At 42.1% G+C, this 14,511-nt stretch overlaps 2 protein-coding genes across 7 annotated transcripts; both read left to right on the forward strand.

Moving 5' to 3' along the window:
- The first annotated feature begins 1,844 nt into the window (after positions 1-1,844).
- On the forward strand, positions 1,845-6,918 carry pih1d1 (PIH1 domain containing 1). Of its 5 annotated transcripts, none has more exons than XM_047038217.1 (11): positions 1,845-2,032; positions 2,664-2,746; positions 3,288-3,345; positions 4,675-4,863; positions 5,205-5,266; positions 5,370-5,451; positions 5,694-5,790; positions 6,140-6,172; positions 6,319-6,397; positions 6,554-6,697; positions 6,814-6,918. In XM_047038217.1, the coding sequence occupies exons 2-11, from the start codon at positions 2,666-2,668 to the stop codon at positions 6,856-6,858; spliced, it is 870 nt and encodes a 289-aa protein (XP_046894173.1). In that variant the 5' UTR covers positions 1,845-2,032; positions 2,664-2,665; the 3' UTR covers positions 6,859-6,918. The 5 variants fall into 5 exon arrangements, with proteins under 5 accessions (XP_046894173.1, XP_046894175.1, XP_046894174.1 ...); XM_047038219.1 differs by having other exon boundaries at positions 2,026-2,097; XM_047038218.1 differs by lacking the exon at positions 1,845-2,032 and adding an exon at positions 2,037-2,061.
- A 490-nt stretch (positions 6,919-7,408) lies between these two features.
- On the forward strand, positions 7,409-13,841 carry tnnt1 (troponin T type 1 (skeletal, slow)). Of its 2 annotated transcripts, none has more exons than XM_047039133.1 (15): positions 7,409-7,472; positions 9,589-9,616; positions 9,734-9,747; positions 10,287-10,367; positions 10,724-10,741; positions 11,066-11,086; positions 11,764-11,782; positions 11,917-11,977; positions 12,136-12,252; positions 12,418-12,495; positions 12,685-12,798; positions 12,946-13,055; positions 13,299-13,389; positions 13,477-13,517; positions 13,660-13,841. In XM_047039133.1, exons 2-15 carry the CDS (start codon positions 9,591-9,593, stop codon positions 13,703-13,705), a joined length of 837 nt encoding a protein of 278 aa, XP_046895089.1. In that variant the 5' UTR covers positions 7,409-7,472; positions 9,589-9,590; the 3' UTR covers positions 13,706-13,841. The 2 variants fall into 2 exon arrangements, with proteins under 2 accessions (XP_046895089.1, XP_046895090.1); XM_047039134.1 differs by having other exon boundaries at positions 11,767-11,782.
- Positions 13,842-14,511: the final 670 nt, after the last annotated feature.

Genomic DNA, 14,511 nt, shown 5'->3' on the forward strand with positions numbered 1-14,511 from the left:
ACCTCTTTCTAGAAGGTCAGAGGTCATATAACAGTCCAAAGGTCAGACATAAGTCCAATGCACAGCTATTTAGAAAAGCATGACAGTTTGCGTTCATATAGGATTATAGGAGATTCGATTTGTAAATTATTTTGTATTATATAGTTTTTTTATTATTATGTTTCATTTAGTATTTTTCTGAAAATGTAATAATTACATTGATTGTAATAAATATTTTAATCTTATAATTTTAGTATTAAAACATATCAGAACATTTTCGGTTGGTTATTTTTGAGAGGAATTGTGGTTTTCTGTGTGTGCATGCAGGTGGAGCTATAATTCCTGGCATGTATAGTATACGGATGTCATAGGTTTTACTCATATATTAAGAGCATGAATTATATTATTCAGACAAAGTAATTAAAATAATTTATACCTGTTTTGTATTTCATTAACATCACTAAAATATATTAAAGGACTGTTTAAAACATTTGAAGTATTCTATTTTTAGCTGTAGCCTATTTATAGAGACGAAGTATTAGTCAGGTAAAATAAAAAAAATCTTATTCCTATCTCCCAGAGAATATCTTATAAAACAGGCTCTGCTAGGTCCCATGATCCATTTCCTGAATTATGTGCGCGACTTCCGGAGCAAGTGATTGTCATGGTAACGCTCATAAACAGTCATAGAGGTATGCTAATTCTGATGCGAAATCAAACATGTGGGAACACAGCCTGTTACACCCGAAACGGGATAAGTTGATTATACCTCTGCCTTCTACTATCAAGGGATGGGAGGACGACCTGAAAAGGTGGCCTCAAATAACGTACATAGCATATTTAGCTACTTTATTAACTCTGTTACTACGGACGGTGAAACGATGAATAACCTCAAAAGCTCTGAGTCCTATGATTAGCTACCTCCACAGCAATAAAGTTGGTCGCATTTAAAGGAGGTGGGACACAACCTTTGTCTACCTTAAAGCAGACAGCCTAGTCAGAGCCTCAAAGTCCCACATCACCGGTTCTGGGTTTTAGTTTCATCGTCAGGTGAAATACAAACAGCTGGGTGCTCATGTTTTGCTGGACCAGGGCACTACTAACCCACAACAATTCCTATATAAACACTTGCATCCCACCTTTACTGGCAGTACTGTAACTAAATCTGTGGAGGTCTTTCGTATCCCAAACACAAAGTAGGATACAGATTTCCTCCGTCGGCTTTTTGACCACAAAATGAAATGAGTGCACACGATAGTGTTTTGGGTGGTCTATTCAAGGCTATAGGTTTTTCGATTATTTTGTAGTCCTCATCTGTTGGCAGGCGATGGAAACTGTACAGTACCGTTTGTCACAAGAACAATCCCTTTTTGTTGTGGGTGTGTGTTCAACTCACTGTCGTTGAAGCCACAGATTTAGCTAAGTGACTTAGCTACTGTAACTAACAACCAGACTTATTAGGTCTGGTTGTTAGTAAAGCTGGTTGTTAGTAAAGCATTGCGGAGCTAACAGAGCTCCGCAATGACATTTTATAACAATAATTAGGGATGGGACGTATGGCACTGACGCATCGATGCTTGTGTCGCAAAACCAATACGCACAGTTTAGAAAAAGTGTTTTGGAGCTTGTATCAAATTACGAAACGTGATAGTTGACGTTCAATGCTTCAAACGTCACGAACTGGTTCGGTTTTGCCGCTTTTCTGAACCAAAGCCATAGAAGGAACGAAGTCACCGCTTCTAGTTAAAGACAAATTACTAGTACACATTGCCAGAGAAGCAGCACCAGGCACCGCTCGAGTTTCTTCCATCAGTGACAGTCATTATTATTTAGCCAAATCCGTATTGTAATAATTATAAATCCGTGCACTTGACTGTTGTGTTATTTTATTTAAAGTCAGGAAAAGTGTATAGACTGTTACCAAATGTATATTGTTTGGTTGTAAGGCGAAAAACGGGAATATACAATGTGGCTTTTATTTTGAAAAGACGTTGACACTTCAAAATGCAGGACGTTGTTGTATCCTCAAAGGTGGTCTAGTACACTGTAGTAGGTAAGGCTGACGTTCAACCTAGTCATAAAGTAATTGCTGTCACTGTTGTGTGTGAATTAGTGCAGGTGACAAAAACAGTGAAAACTTTGCTAGTAGTAGTTAGCAATTGGTCTAGCTAGGCTAACGGAAAGAGAACCCAACGAGAGTTAAAATTGCAACATGATAACTTAATTAGCAATAGAAAGCTAGTGCGAGATTAATAGTAGTTTGTTCGTTATAGCACTAGCTTTAACTATAACGAACAAACACGAACTGGTAGCTAGTCAGTTAGTGCCTGAAGTTAGCTAGCTGTCAACTGTAGCATGTTGGAACAGTAGGTCGTGATGGGAGTACACTGTACACTAGCTAGTTAGAGCTAGCAATTATGAAAACTGCTTGCTTGAATGAAGACTTCATGAAGTGGCAGCTATACATTTTTGCAAACATTTCTAACTCAAGTACAGTAGTAACTAACTACTTTCTAACTAGCTTAGCTGTTTATTACAACACAATGCTAGTAAGATATCTACTTAGTTTCTTAATATCCGTTCATTAGTGCTGCTGTGCAAGCATTTCATCGGCAGTTGGGGACAGGGGCTAAAATGTAAGCTAGGCTACTATTTCAGTCGTTTTTCTGTCTCACCCCCTTCAGACATGGAGACTGACTCGTCCCTGCTTAGCTCAGAACTGGAGCTTCAGCAGCAAGAGGAGTTGTATCAACAGCTTCTTTTGCAGGTCTGTATTGGCTTATTTGCTAGATCCATGTCCCTCCCTACCAGATCAAGTTTTTTATTAAGAGTGGATACACAACCAGAACAACAACAACAGGCCAATCTCTCAAGACAATCAACTGAGACCGACCTGTTGTCTTAACCTCAGTTATAATGATCGGTTTTGAGCACTGGTTTGAAAACATCTAGCTAATGCTTCTCATCAAAGAATTGACAGGTTTCAATTTTTTTTGTGCCATTTCTAAAAAGTACAGGTGCATTGGAATGGGGGTATAGGCCTTGGTCTGTTGAGTATGCTGTGCCCCTCTATAAATTCCACCTGGCTGTTACCTATGCAAGGGATGGTACATTTCTAATGCTGTGATAGAAAGTATGCTAATCTTTACAATAACTGTTTGGTATGGTAGACAGTTCAGCAGCCCAGCTGTATCTGTTGTCAGCACCCAAACTAATTCCTAACAACTATGTTGGTATGGGGACAATTATATACTATTCTGCTCTTTTTTTTTTCTCGTCTCTTCACTGTCTCTCCTCTTCTCCTGCAGACAATGTCCAAAGTGCAAACTGCAAACCCTGACTCAAGGGTTATTCGACCACAGCCAGGTCAGTATCTTATCCTTAGCTCCAGTGTTTTATTTATGAGACCTCCTACTGGAAAAACGTTTCGTGCATTTTAAACTTAAACTCATCAATCTGGTGCACTTTGACAGCAAAGATGAGAGGCTATCTATGAATAACTTTGCGCAAGTAGTTTTGTGTAAACAGACATTTGATTTTTCTGGACTCGAACAATAGATCCTCAGGCAGGAAGCCAGGTGCTCTCTTTTCATCTTGTTAGAAGGTCTGATTTGACCTGGAAATGAAGGTAACTGATTAGACAAATTAATTCAAATAAAAGGTGCATTTGGAGCACACTAGTCTTCCTAAGAATATTATGCAGTTTATCATGTACAATGAGTTAAAAGTTTGGAAGTCATTCTGCATTCAGGATTCCACCTTGATTTACAGGGTTTGCCTGCAAGTAAATGGCATAAACAAAATAATTATTTCCCCCGTACATCAACTTCTGAATGGAAGTCAGGGGTAGTATCTCATGAGACATGTTATGTCATACTCATAGTTCTGGTTCATTTTGAAACTTTATGAAACTATGGTGGGACAAAGTAGACTACAGTGTTTCCCACAGATTAGAAAGCTATATGTGGCGGGGGGGGGGGGGGTGTTGTTTCATGTCAGACCGGGGGGGGGGGGGTCGAAATAATTCACAAAATCAATCAACAACAACAAACAAATAATTTCTGCATATGCAGGTAGCGACGCTGCATACAGGGTGCTAAATAACTATTTAACTGGTCGGCTCCATGACGCCGGGTAAGTAGCTAGCTCTTGAAACTTCTCACCAAAACAACGAAGGGGAACCTTCGATTAAGACATGTCCGTCGGTACCTAGCGAAAAGTAGCCTCAACTTTCCTAGACCTTTAGCTACGGCACTAATGCTGAAGGCTCGCTGATGTAGCTGTCGGTCTCACTAGAACGGCGTATGCATCGTTGCTAACGTGTGCTGACGTAGTGACTGTGTGTGTATGTGAGAAAGACGCGTGCGTGAAAGAGACGGAGGGAGAGCAGGGAAAGGAAATGCAGCTGAACGAATACGCTGCGTGTTTTTACCTAAATAGCGATAAAAAAAAATGTTTACGAAACGCAATGTGTGGCGGCCGGTGTTGATTCTGTGGCGCACCGCCACAAATTAGTCTATGTGTGGGAAACACTGGACTATGGCAGGCCACCACAGTCTAGCCAATGAATGGGAAACACTCAATGACGATCTCCAATGAAAGACTCTTAGTCTAGGACTAGGCTTAATCTATGTCTGGAAAACTGGGTCCAAATATTGTAAGATAAACATGGTCTAACCCTCTGATGTTCTCCAGGCATGTGTATCAAGACTGTGACACTGCCAGACAAACACAAGATTTTTATCAACATCTGTCAGTCTACCTCAGTCCCTCCCCCGCCAGCCCTTTCCAGGGATGAGCTAGTGGAGCTGCTTGAATCCGAGGACCCTGGGGGATACAGGGTACCAATGAGCCTTGGAGAGCCTCACACAGAGCTGGACAACAGTGAGTGTCAGAGGGACTGAAACCCCCTCGGCTTGCAAGGCTCTGAATACATCATCCTGGAAGGCCTGTTATTTAGATTTAGTCATTTAGCAGACGCTCTTATCCAGAGCGACTTACAGTAAGTACAGGGACATTCCCCCCCGAGGCAAGTAGGGTGAAGTGCCTTGCCCAAGGACACAACATCATGTGGCACGGCGGGGAATCGATCCGGCAACCTTCTGATTACTAGCCCGACTCCCTCACCGCTCAGCCATCTGACTCCAGTTATGACTCCATCTGACTCTCTGTTATGTCTGTATTATCAAACTGTTAAGTTCAACCATATCCCTTTGTTCTCACAGATTCCCAGGTCTGTACAGCATATGACGTTGTCATCAATCAAGAGTTCTTTCAAAAGTGCCAGGTATGTGTGTGTCTACTGTCCCAAAGTAGAATCATATCGTTTTGGGTGTATTTCTGTCTGTATCTTGTTACATTAGTAATTGTGATGTGAAATGTGTTTTCAGAAAGATCCACTATTCCAGCAGTTCTTATTAGCAGTGTCTTTAGAGGGACTGGAGAATAAATACAACCTGGAGCTGAGTAGAGGTCAGTCTGTGAAAATTAAAACACATGGGACTATCATCATTGTTTTATTAGTTCCTTTCTTTTGTGTTATTGTTGCACTGTCTGGTAAAATGCTGTCCCTTCCTTGTTACTAACTACTGAAATGCTTTTAGAGCTGTGCATTTGCTCCTTGCTTATCCAATGTACTTATTACATTCACAATTGTATGTTGCCTTGGATCAAGGCATGTGCTCAATAAAAAATGTATGTGTGTCTATTGGCAGAGTGGAAGATTCTAAAGAACAGAAAGTTCTTGGGTTCTGTTAACGAGCAGAACATCCGAGGCAAGAGCAGACCTGTCATTGAAGAGATTGACACTAAGTAGGTCCCTTTTTTCCAGAATTGACTCCCTTACCCAGTCAATTACACACACACACTTATACTTCCCCTTTTCATTTTCACTAGCATTTTCAGCAAGGTTATGGTTTCAAATGTTATTTTTTTTATCAATTAGATGCTTCATCTATAATAAATTGGTATACTCAGTTAATTTATTTACTTCTGGGAGATAGGTAAAGAAACCCCCCCCCCCTCCCCCTAAGTTGACAATTGTCTCCATCCCTATCACAGACAGAAAGGTGTGTTTAGTCCCTCATGGTTTTGTAATGGACTGCCTCCATAGACCTATAGCTGCTACACTAACCTCAAACACATTTCTCTCTCATCTCAGGGATTCTTCCAAGCATCCTGCTGGAGTCACACGGTGAGACCAGATGCAGGGTCCCTCCACCATGCTTTTAAGTTCAAACCTATTTTAAACATGATTTGCTGGTGTTAAGAAAAAGAAAAAAAAAAAGAGTCCAAAACACTGTTCATTAGTTTCTCCCTTCCTTCGTTCTTTCCCTACAGCCCAGATTTCTCCTTGTTGGTTGAGCCCCCTGTTGGTGATCCAGAGTATTTGATAGCAGAGATTAAACTTCCAGGGGTGGTAAGACAAACTCACACATGGGCCAAAAGGATCTTTGTTTAATTCAAGATAATATCACGCTTGTGCCTCCTGATCATTAACTTAAACGATTAAACGAGCTTGAAAACCCCCACCACAGCTCACTACCCTTTCTATCTCCCTTACTCTTTCGTCTAGTCATCCTCTCGCCCTTTGGTGCTGGATCTAGGAGAGGATAGGCTGGTCCTGAATGTCCGTCCTTCTCTCTTTCATCTCAATATCTTCTTTCCCTTCTTCATTGACCAAGAGAGCAGTGCTGCTCAGTACAACACTAACACACAGGTACAGTGTGACGCGATTCCACGCATCATTCATGGGAGATTTTTCATTTGTCATGCAGTGAAGTGTCATGCTGCTGACCTAATCTCTGTCTCTCTTTGTGTTTTGTGTGCATACAGATTCTTACAGTCACAATGCCAGTGGAATCTTCAGAAAGAAACTAAATGTCAAATTATTCATTCAACTGCATACAATTAAAATGAAGTATAAATGGTCTCAGTGGTTGTGTTCTTGTCAATATTGGACACGTAACTATATGAAAAGTCATACTTGTTGTCAGGCAAAATGGAATGTACTTTTCTTGATACATTTGAAGGCTTCCAGCTGCAGGTCAGTGCGGCATCTTGATGCAGGTCCGTGGTGCTTCTATGGGTGTTTCTATGAACCAAAGACCCTCTTCTTGGAACGAGGGGAGTAAAACCCTCAGTCGTCTATTTTTGGGTCTGGTTTGCTCTTCTCTTCCCTCTGTTGTCCCCTTCTCCCTTTCAAACTCAGACCCCCCCCCTCCCCTCTTTGTCTTTTGTCATCCCCCTGTCCACCTGCCCATTGCTCTCCCCCATTTGTCCAGTGAGGTCATCTTCCATTTCTCTTAATCCCTGGAGTTGCTTGTCTTTCTGTCACAAAGTTCTCCCCCTAATCCACCCATGGCTCTCTGCCCCCTTTCTCTCCCCCACCCCTCCCTCCTTGTATAAAACTATGTCTGTCTGTCTCAACAATAGCATTCTCTGTCAGTCTGTCTTTCTCTTTTCTGTGTCAGGGGAACCACACCTTGCTCTAGGTAAGTGTCTCTGTGTTTGTGTCTCTTCAAAAGGGTTTTGGCTGTTCCAAAAGGGAAAATATTACATTATACTCTTGCTATGTATTTCTATATATATACCACCACATCAATAGATTAACTGCAATTGTAGACATACTGACAAATAACTGTTTAGGGGGACACTTCACCTTCTGCTCTGGTCCTCCCCAGTCACTTCACTCATTCACAGTGAATGATTTGTCTGACCATTCTTCTGGCTTTGTATCTCTGAGGAAACACTGATACTGGATTGGTACATTGTTCAGTTATCATACTTTTTATGCAGTTGATGTTGTCAGTCACCTTTTTGTGATTGGCATCTTGTCTCTTCTGTTTAGGTGTTCTTAGCTACGAAACTTGGTTTTAGCTTTCTATTTTCTGTCTTTCTTACCATCTTGATTTCTCACTTATATCTCACCTCTGTTAGGGGGCATATCATACCAGAGAAATTGTAAAAAATGTGGTTGAAGATTACAAAGGGAGTGAAAAGTTTGTGCACCTCTGACAAGATTTCCCTAACACACAAAACACTCTTTAGTGCTAATGACAGGGCACAGCTCACCCTCTGTCTCCCCCTCCTTCCCTCTCCTCCACAAACAGGCGTCCGTCCTTGACTAAAATTAACCCTTTAGAATTTCCTGACTAATACCCCTGCCAATGTTTCAGGGTAACTCTACTCCTCCCTCAAATCCCCTCCTCGGTCTTCCCAGAGCTTCCACTGTGTTCATCTCTAAATGATTGGCGTCAGATTATTCGCCTCGTCATGCTGGCCTGAAATCTTAACCACCTCCTGTCTCCCTCCATTCTTTTATCGCTTTCATCATCCATCTTTCATATCCTTTTTCCATAGGCTTAATCCTTCCCTACTGTTGGAAAAGAATGGGTCCAGCTGTTGAATGTCATTCTTGACGTAGTGGTGGTTTAAATAGCTATTATAATACACTATGATGAGGTCTTCTGATTTTGGATCATGAACATGAACACCGTTTTGTCATCAAGTACTACAGCAAACATCCAGATTGGGGGGAATAGATGAATAACCAGGTCAAACTGTACTTAATCATTTTCATTTTAGGAAGCACTCAATTTGTCTCACCATGTGCATTTGACTCAGAGGAATTACCTTCAAGGTGTTTCATAGAGGTGAACATAGTGTGCTTAGCTGGATAGTACTGGCCCCAGCCAATCAGCCAAATGTTCCGTGGTCTTCAACACTCAAATAATATTAGAATTGCACTTTTAGTCCATGATCTTCTTGATTTGCTGCACTTTATGCACTACATTTACTTTATGTACTTCGCCCATTTGTACTTGGCTTTGGATAAAAGTGTCTGTTAAGTGAATACAGTAAAAGAAACCCCAGGTGTCTGTCACCTTGTCTGTCGATAAAGTAAACAGACAGACTACCTCATTAGTGTCAGATTTACTGAGAAGGCAAACTGTACAGGGATGCCCTGCAGTTCAGGCTGGCATTGGAATGTGCACAGGCACAGTGAGAGGACATCGGTTGATGACAGCTATGGGGACTATAAATTCATCCAGGCAATGACAGGTGAACTATAAATTGTTTTGGATGACAGAGAGATGGAGAGGCATTATAGAGGGCGACAATGGGATGAAAGACGGATGAGAGTGGAATGGATACAACTTTGTCATTGTTATTTTGGTCTTCAGATTGGTATTCCGAGGGGTAGATATTTGTGCAGTTTTTGTTTCCTTGTCATAAAAAACGTGACAAAGTTGGTGAATTCTCACCTGTTCACACACTGTCAATCTCCCGTCTGTCTGCCAAGAAGATGTCAGCCGCACAGGGAAACAATTTATAGCGCCAAGCGTCACATACCATCTCCTGTGTCTGGTCTGGGATGGCATTCACTGCATTTCCTTCACAAAGCAACGAGCGAAAGGCAATCTTCCAACAAAAGAAAACATAATCAGCCCTAACATGTCTATCAAGACATGCTACAAACAGTGTGATAACTCACTGCATTTCTTATTCGTGTTTTTAAGTTAAAGTCCAGTATATTCTTGTGAAGGTAATACTACTGGCAGTCGTATCTTGATTCCTTTATTAATGTGTGTATTTTTCCTATTGTAGTCATGTCAGATGCAGAGGAGGAATATGAGTAAGTATCTCACACTGTACTTTACAGTGATTCGGTATCTGTTGGCTGCATAGTGAGTCATTTTACAATATTGGACCAGACTGCTAACCCGGGTATCTTTTTGTTCCTCCATTGAAGGGAGCATGCAGAAGGTGAGTTATTGTGATCTGCATTAGTGGTACACTAGCGAAACACATGCACACAGCACCGTCATGTTTAGGTCTGTGACCTGGTAATTACTGGTAACTCCTGGTACCTGATAAATCTGAGTTCAGCACATACAGTAACTATGCTGAATGGTTTAAAACCTAAATGTATAGCCATTTATTACACACTTCTGTTTCCCTCCCACTCCATCTGTCTCTGTAAGGCCCTTTGCATTTTAATACCGCCTTGTCCTGTTTTGGTAGATTTCTGCTGTGGTCTTTCTGTAATGTCCCCCGTTACCTTCATTCCACTCTTTTTCTTCTCTCTTTCACTGCCTGTCCATCTCCATCTGTCTGCCCCCTTTTTTCTCTTTTCCTCTTTCCCTCCCTCCCTCCCTCCCTTTTTCCCTCCCTCTTTCCCTCCCTCCCTTTTTCCCTCCCTCCCTCCCCCTCCCTCACTCCCCTCCTCCCTACCTCCATCTCCTCTCCTCCCCTCCTCCCTACCTCCCTCCCCCTCCCTCCCTCACTCCCTCCCTCCCTCCCAGAGCCAGAGGAGACAGAGGAACAGGAAGCAGAGCCGGATCCTGAGGAAGACGAGTCAGAGCAGCCAGAGGAGGATGAAGAAGGTGAGCAGCCAGCCACATCTTAACAACCGACACACAAGTGCTCAACCTACAATGTTGTCACTGTGTCTGGCTCAGGCCTGTCACACCCACACCTACCAGGGAACAGCGTCACTATTGGTCTCAGAATTGCCAATAAGCATCAAAGAAATAAACAAATCTAACTAATGAGCAGTGACAGAAAATGCCTAATCTGTCCATTTTAGGCCAAAGGGAACTTTAATGAAAACACAGTATCTTGGTGAGAAAACTGTTCTGTTTAAATGTCTGACTAGCGGGTGACACATTAACTCTAACCTGTGAATATCCCCTCCACCTCCTTTTCCACTGGCTGATCCTATGCTGGTCCCGGATATCAGACCAACAAGATTATCAAGGTAGGGTGAAAGGACACCATCTCACATCAAGTAATGGACTGTTATACAATACTGTCATTATGTCCATCCCATTCCCATCCCAAATAATTTTTTGTGCCAAGTTTCCGTTTGAAGACTATGTACAATAAAAATACAAATTTAGAAATAGTGGGTTGTACGTACAACTTGTTCAGTAAGCATATGTGTATTTTTGTGCATACACTCTATGTAGTAATGTTTGGTAGTGTAATGAGTCTATTTGTAATCTCTTCATATCTCCCTCGCTCCCTCCCTTCCTTTCTTCCCGCCTTATATTTTCCTTTATCTTCATTGCCGGCCAATCAGAGCAGGAAGATCAGGAGGAAGGTAAGGGATTGTGGGCTTGTTTTTAACCATGAAAATCAAGTATTGCTCTAAATGTAACAACCATATGGATTATTACGCCAGCCCCAAATAAACGTTGCAGCCATACTACTGTAGCCATCCTGCACCAGTCATCAAGTGAACTAAACAGGTTAAAGTGTTTCAAATCAAGGACTATTTTAGAGGGCAAGTTGCAACCTTTGCATCTGTCGTGTTTTCCTCGTACTACAAACGTGCATGAGGGTGAGACTTCAAAGGGTCACATTTCAGTTGTCACTGCGGCTAACCCACATCAGCATAGATGGTAGTGCAGGCCTTTGCTTCTGTTCTGTTGTTAGCAACCATAACAGATGTCTTACTCTCAGAATCTCAAAGTATTTACTTTGTTCACTTACATTACTGGTTCAATGTCTCTCTTTCTTTCTTTCTCTCTCTCTCTCTCTCTCTCTCTCTCTCTCTCTCTCTCTCTCTCTCTCTCTCTCTCTCTCTCTCTCTCTCTCTCTCTTTTTCTCTCTCTCTCTCTCTCTCTCTCTCTCTCTCTCTCTCTCTCTCTCTCTCTCTCTCTCTGTGTCTCCCTCTCTCTCCTTTCCAACACTCCTCATTCTGGCCCTCTCCCCTTTCCGCTCCCTATTTCCTTTGCTCTCTTTCTCTTTTCTCTGTCTGTATGTCCATCTCTGAAGAAGAGCGCCCCAAACCCAAGTAAGTGTACCACTTTTAATATAGCAACATTATATGGTATCACAAAATAGTAGATGGCCCCAACAAGAAGTCATCATCCTGTCCTATTCATCCTTCTCTTCATCTCACGTTTTGTTTCATTATGTTCTCTCTAGGCCTATGGTGCCTCAGTTAGCCCCCCCTAAGATTCCGGAGGGGGACAGGGTAGACTTTGATGTAAGTGTCAAAGCTCTCTACTTTGGTCCAATAAACATTGTCAAAAAGTCAGGGTCACTTGTGATGGGAAGAAGGTAACGATATCTGATCTATGCATGCTGTCTTCTCTTCCTTCGTCTCTCTCTCTCTCCTTGTCTCCATATCGCTGCTACACTCAGGACATCCATAGGAAGAGGATGGAAAAAGACCTGCTGGAGCTGCAGACGTTAATTGACGTCCACTTTGAGCAAAGGAAGAAGGAAGAGGAGGAGCTCATTGGGCTCAAGGACAGAATTGTGAGTCCTCTGCCCGATGACATCAACAGGACGGAATGTGCCTACATCCCTGTGTTTGTTCCTCTCATCCGGATCTTTAAGTGACTGTGAAGACATTTTTCAAAGAAGCACCTTAACCAATCAGTGACTCTGCCTCCACCTCCCTCTTCACTTTCATCCTGTCAGGAGGGGCGCCGGTCAGAGAGAGCAGAGGTGCAGAGGGTTCGAGCAGAGAAGGAGAGAGACAGACAGACCAGGATTGCGGTAGGATCATTGTGTAAAGATGGAAATCATTGTGTCATTGTGTGAATCATTGTGTAAACATGGAAAAAGTAGCTCATGTATTATTTCCTCTGCCTTTGATTCTGAAGGTATGGCCACCCTCCCACAAATATAATGGGCTGTTTAATAAACACACGTTTCCTTCTCCCGCATTCTGTCTACCACTTCCAGGAAGAACGACAAAGGAAAGAAGACGAGGAGGCTAAAAAGAAGGCCGATGATGATGCAAAGAAGAAGAAAGTTCTGTCTAACATGGGAGCTAACTTTGGAGGCTTCTTGGCAAAGGTAACACATCCTACTAGATTGACTTTGTTTATTCACACACTCACGTTGAACTTGATGGATTGACTATGGTCAAATACCTTTTCTAATGTGTTCATATTTAATTGGTACAGGACTGAAGCTCTGAGTGTTCTCAATGTTCTCTCTCAGGCAGAGCAGAGGAGGGGGAAGCGCCTTACAGGAAGAGAGATCAAGAAGAAAACATTGGCTGAGAGGCGCGCTCCTCTGGTGCTAGAGAACATGAGGGAGGACAGCCTGAAGTGAGTTTTCCCCCAAACCCTGGAGTTTCCTGCCACCTTCTCCTTATTGTCATATTTAGGGCTTAATGTCAATTTTAGGGCTTATTGTCATTTTTAGGGCAACCAATCTGTTCTTAAACTCACCTTTTCTAGGAACTTTTACCTTAGTGCCACGCCATTCAAAACTCCACCCTTCACTCGCCTTTCTTGCTACAGGACAGGGGTCACCTGTCACCCACCCTCTCATGTCTCTCTCACTCCTAGGCAACGTGCTCAAGAGATGTGGAACTGCATCTATGAGCTGGAGTCTGACAAGTTTGACTACATTGACCACATGAAGAAGCAGAAATATGAGGTGAGGCATGCTGGGAACCATGGTTACAGCGTCACACTTTTTGTTTAAGGGTTTACGTTAACCCTTCCTTCACTGTGCTCTCTCCAGATTACTGTTCTCCTCAATAGAATCACCAGTGCCCAGAAATTGTGAGTAGACTCATTGGTCTAGTCTCATGGTATTTTCACTTTCTCATGGATCCATTCTATTTGTCATTCTCACCTACTGATCCGCTCCCAACCGGTTTTGCCTCCTCCCTCCCTCTCTCTCCTTCCTCCTCCCTATCCACAGTAAAAAGGGCCATGGAAAGGGGAAGGTGGGTGGTCGCTGGAAGTAGCAGAGTTCAGACCAGATGATTAAACATGATGAAGAGTTCTGTTTCTTCTGGGCCTGTTCCAGTAAACATAACTTCACGTGTTACACTGCAACATCTATTATATGTCTTGGTAATAAAATTATATTGTATACATCAACAAAGACTGTCAGGTTGATTTCCATCTGCGAAGGAAGGTGTTTTATTATGTGGCATCTAATGTTTGTCCTGTTCTTTCTTGCGATAAAGATAAACATTTAATTGTGGGACAGAATGATTTCTGTTCTGTATTTGTTTGTTCACTGTTGAGACACTGACCCTAACTGGCCTATCTCCACACAAAGAAGATCTTACACGTTATACACAAGATGTCAATGCAGGTCTCTCAAGACTTGGTTTTGTTGATTACAAAATACAAACCTATACACAAAGCAATACTGATTGAATCCATGTGTGGGTGTATCAGTTCACTTACAGTTTTTCAGTTTTTTCTTCTGGCAAAATCAAACACTCGCTCCTAAACCATGTAACCTGTGTTCAAAATCAAACTATGCTTTCAGATCATAAACACAACCAATCAATATATAAACACTATGGAGCAATCATTAGACACAACACAAAAAAATGGAGAACACAGAATCCAGGCCATGTAGTTATTTGTAAAGACAAATTTGTTCATGTATAAACAGTAAATGCATTTATGTAACAATAAAGAAAATGCATTTGGGATTTTGAAACACTGAATTTTGGTGTTTCAACACCCATTGACACTTTCCTGATGTATGACTATGTTTAGCCTGTGTTCTGCACCTCTCTTTTGCCAACCGTCT

Source organism: Hypomesus transpacificus, chromosome 17 (genome assembly GCF_021917145.1).
Source record: "Hypomesus transpacificus isolate Combined female chromosome 17, fHypTra1, whole genome shotgun sequence".
Lineage (NCBI taxonomy): Eukaryota > Metazoa > Chordata > Actinopteri > Osmeriformes > Osmeridae > Hypomesus > Hypomesus transpacificus.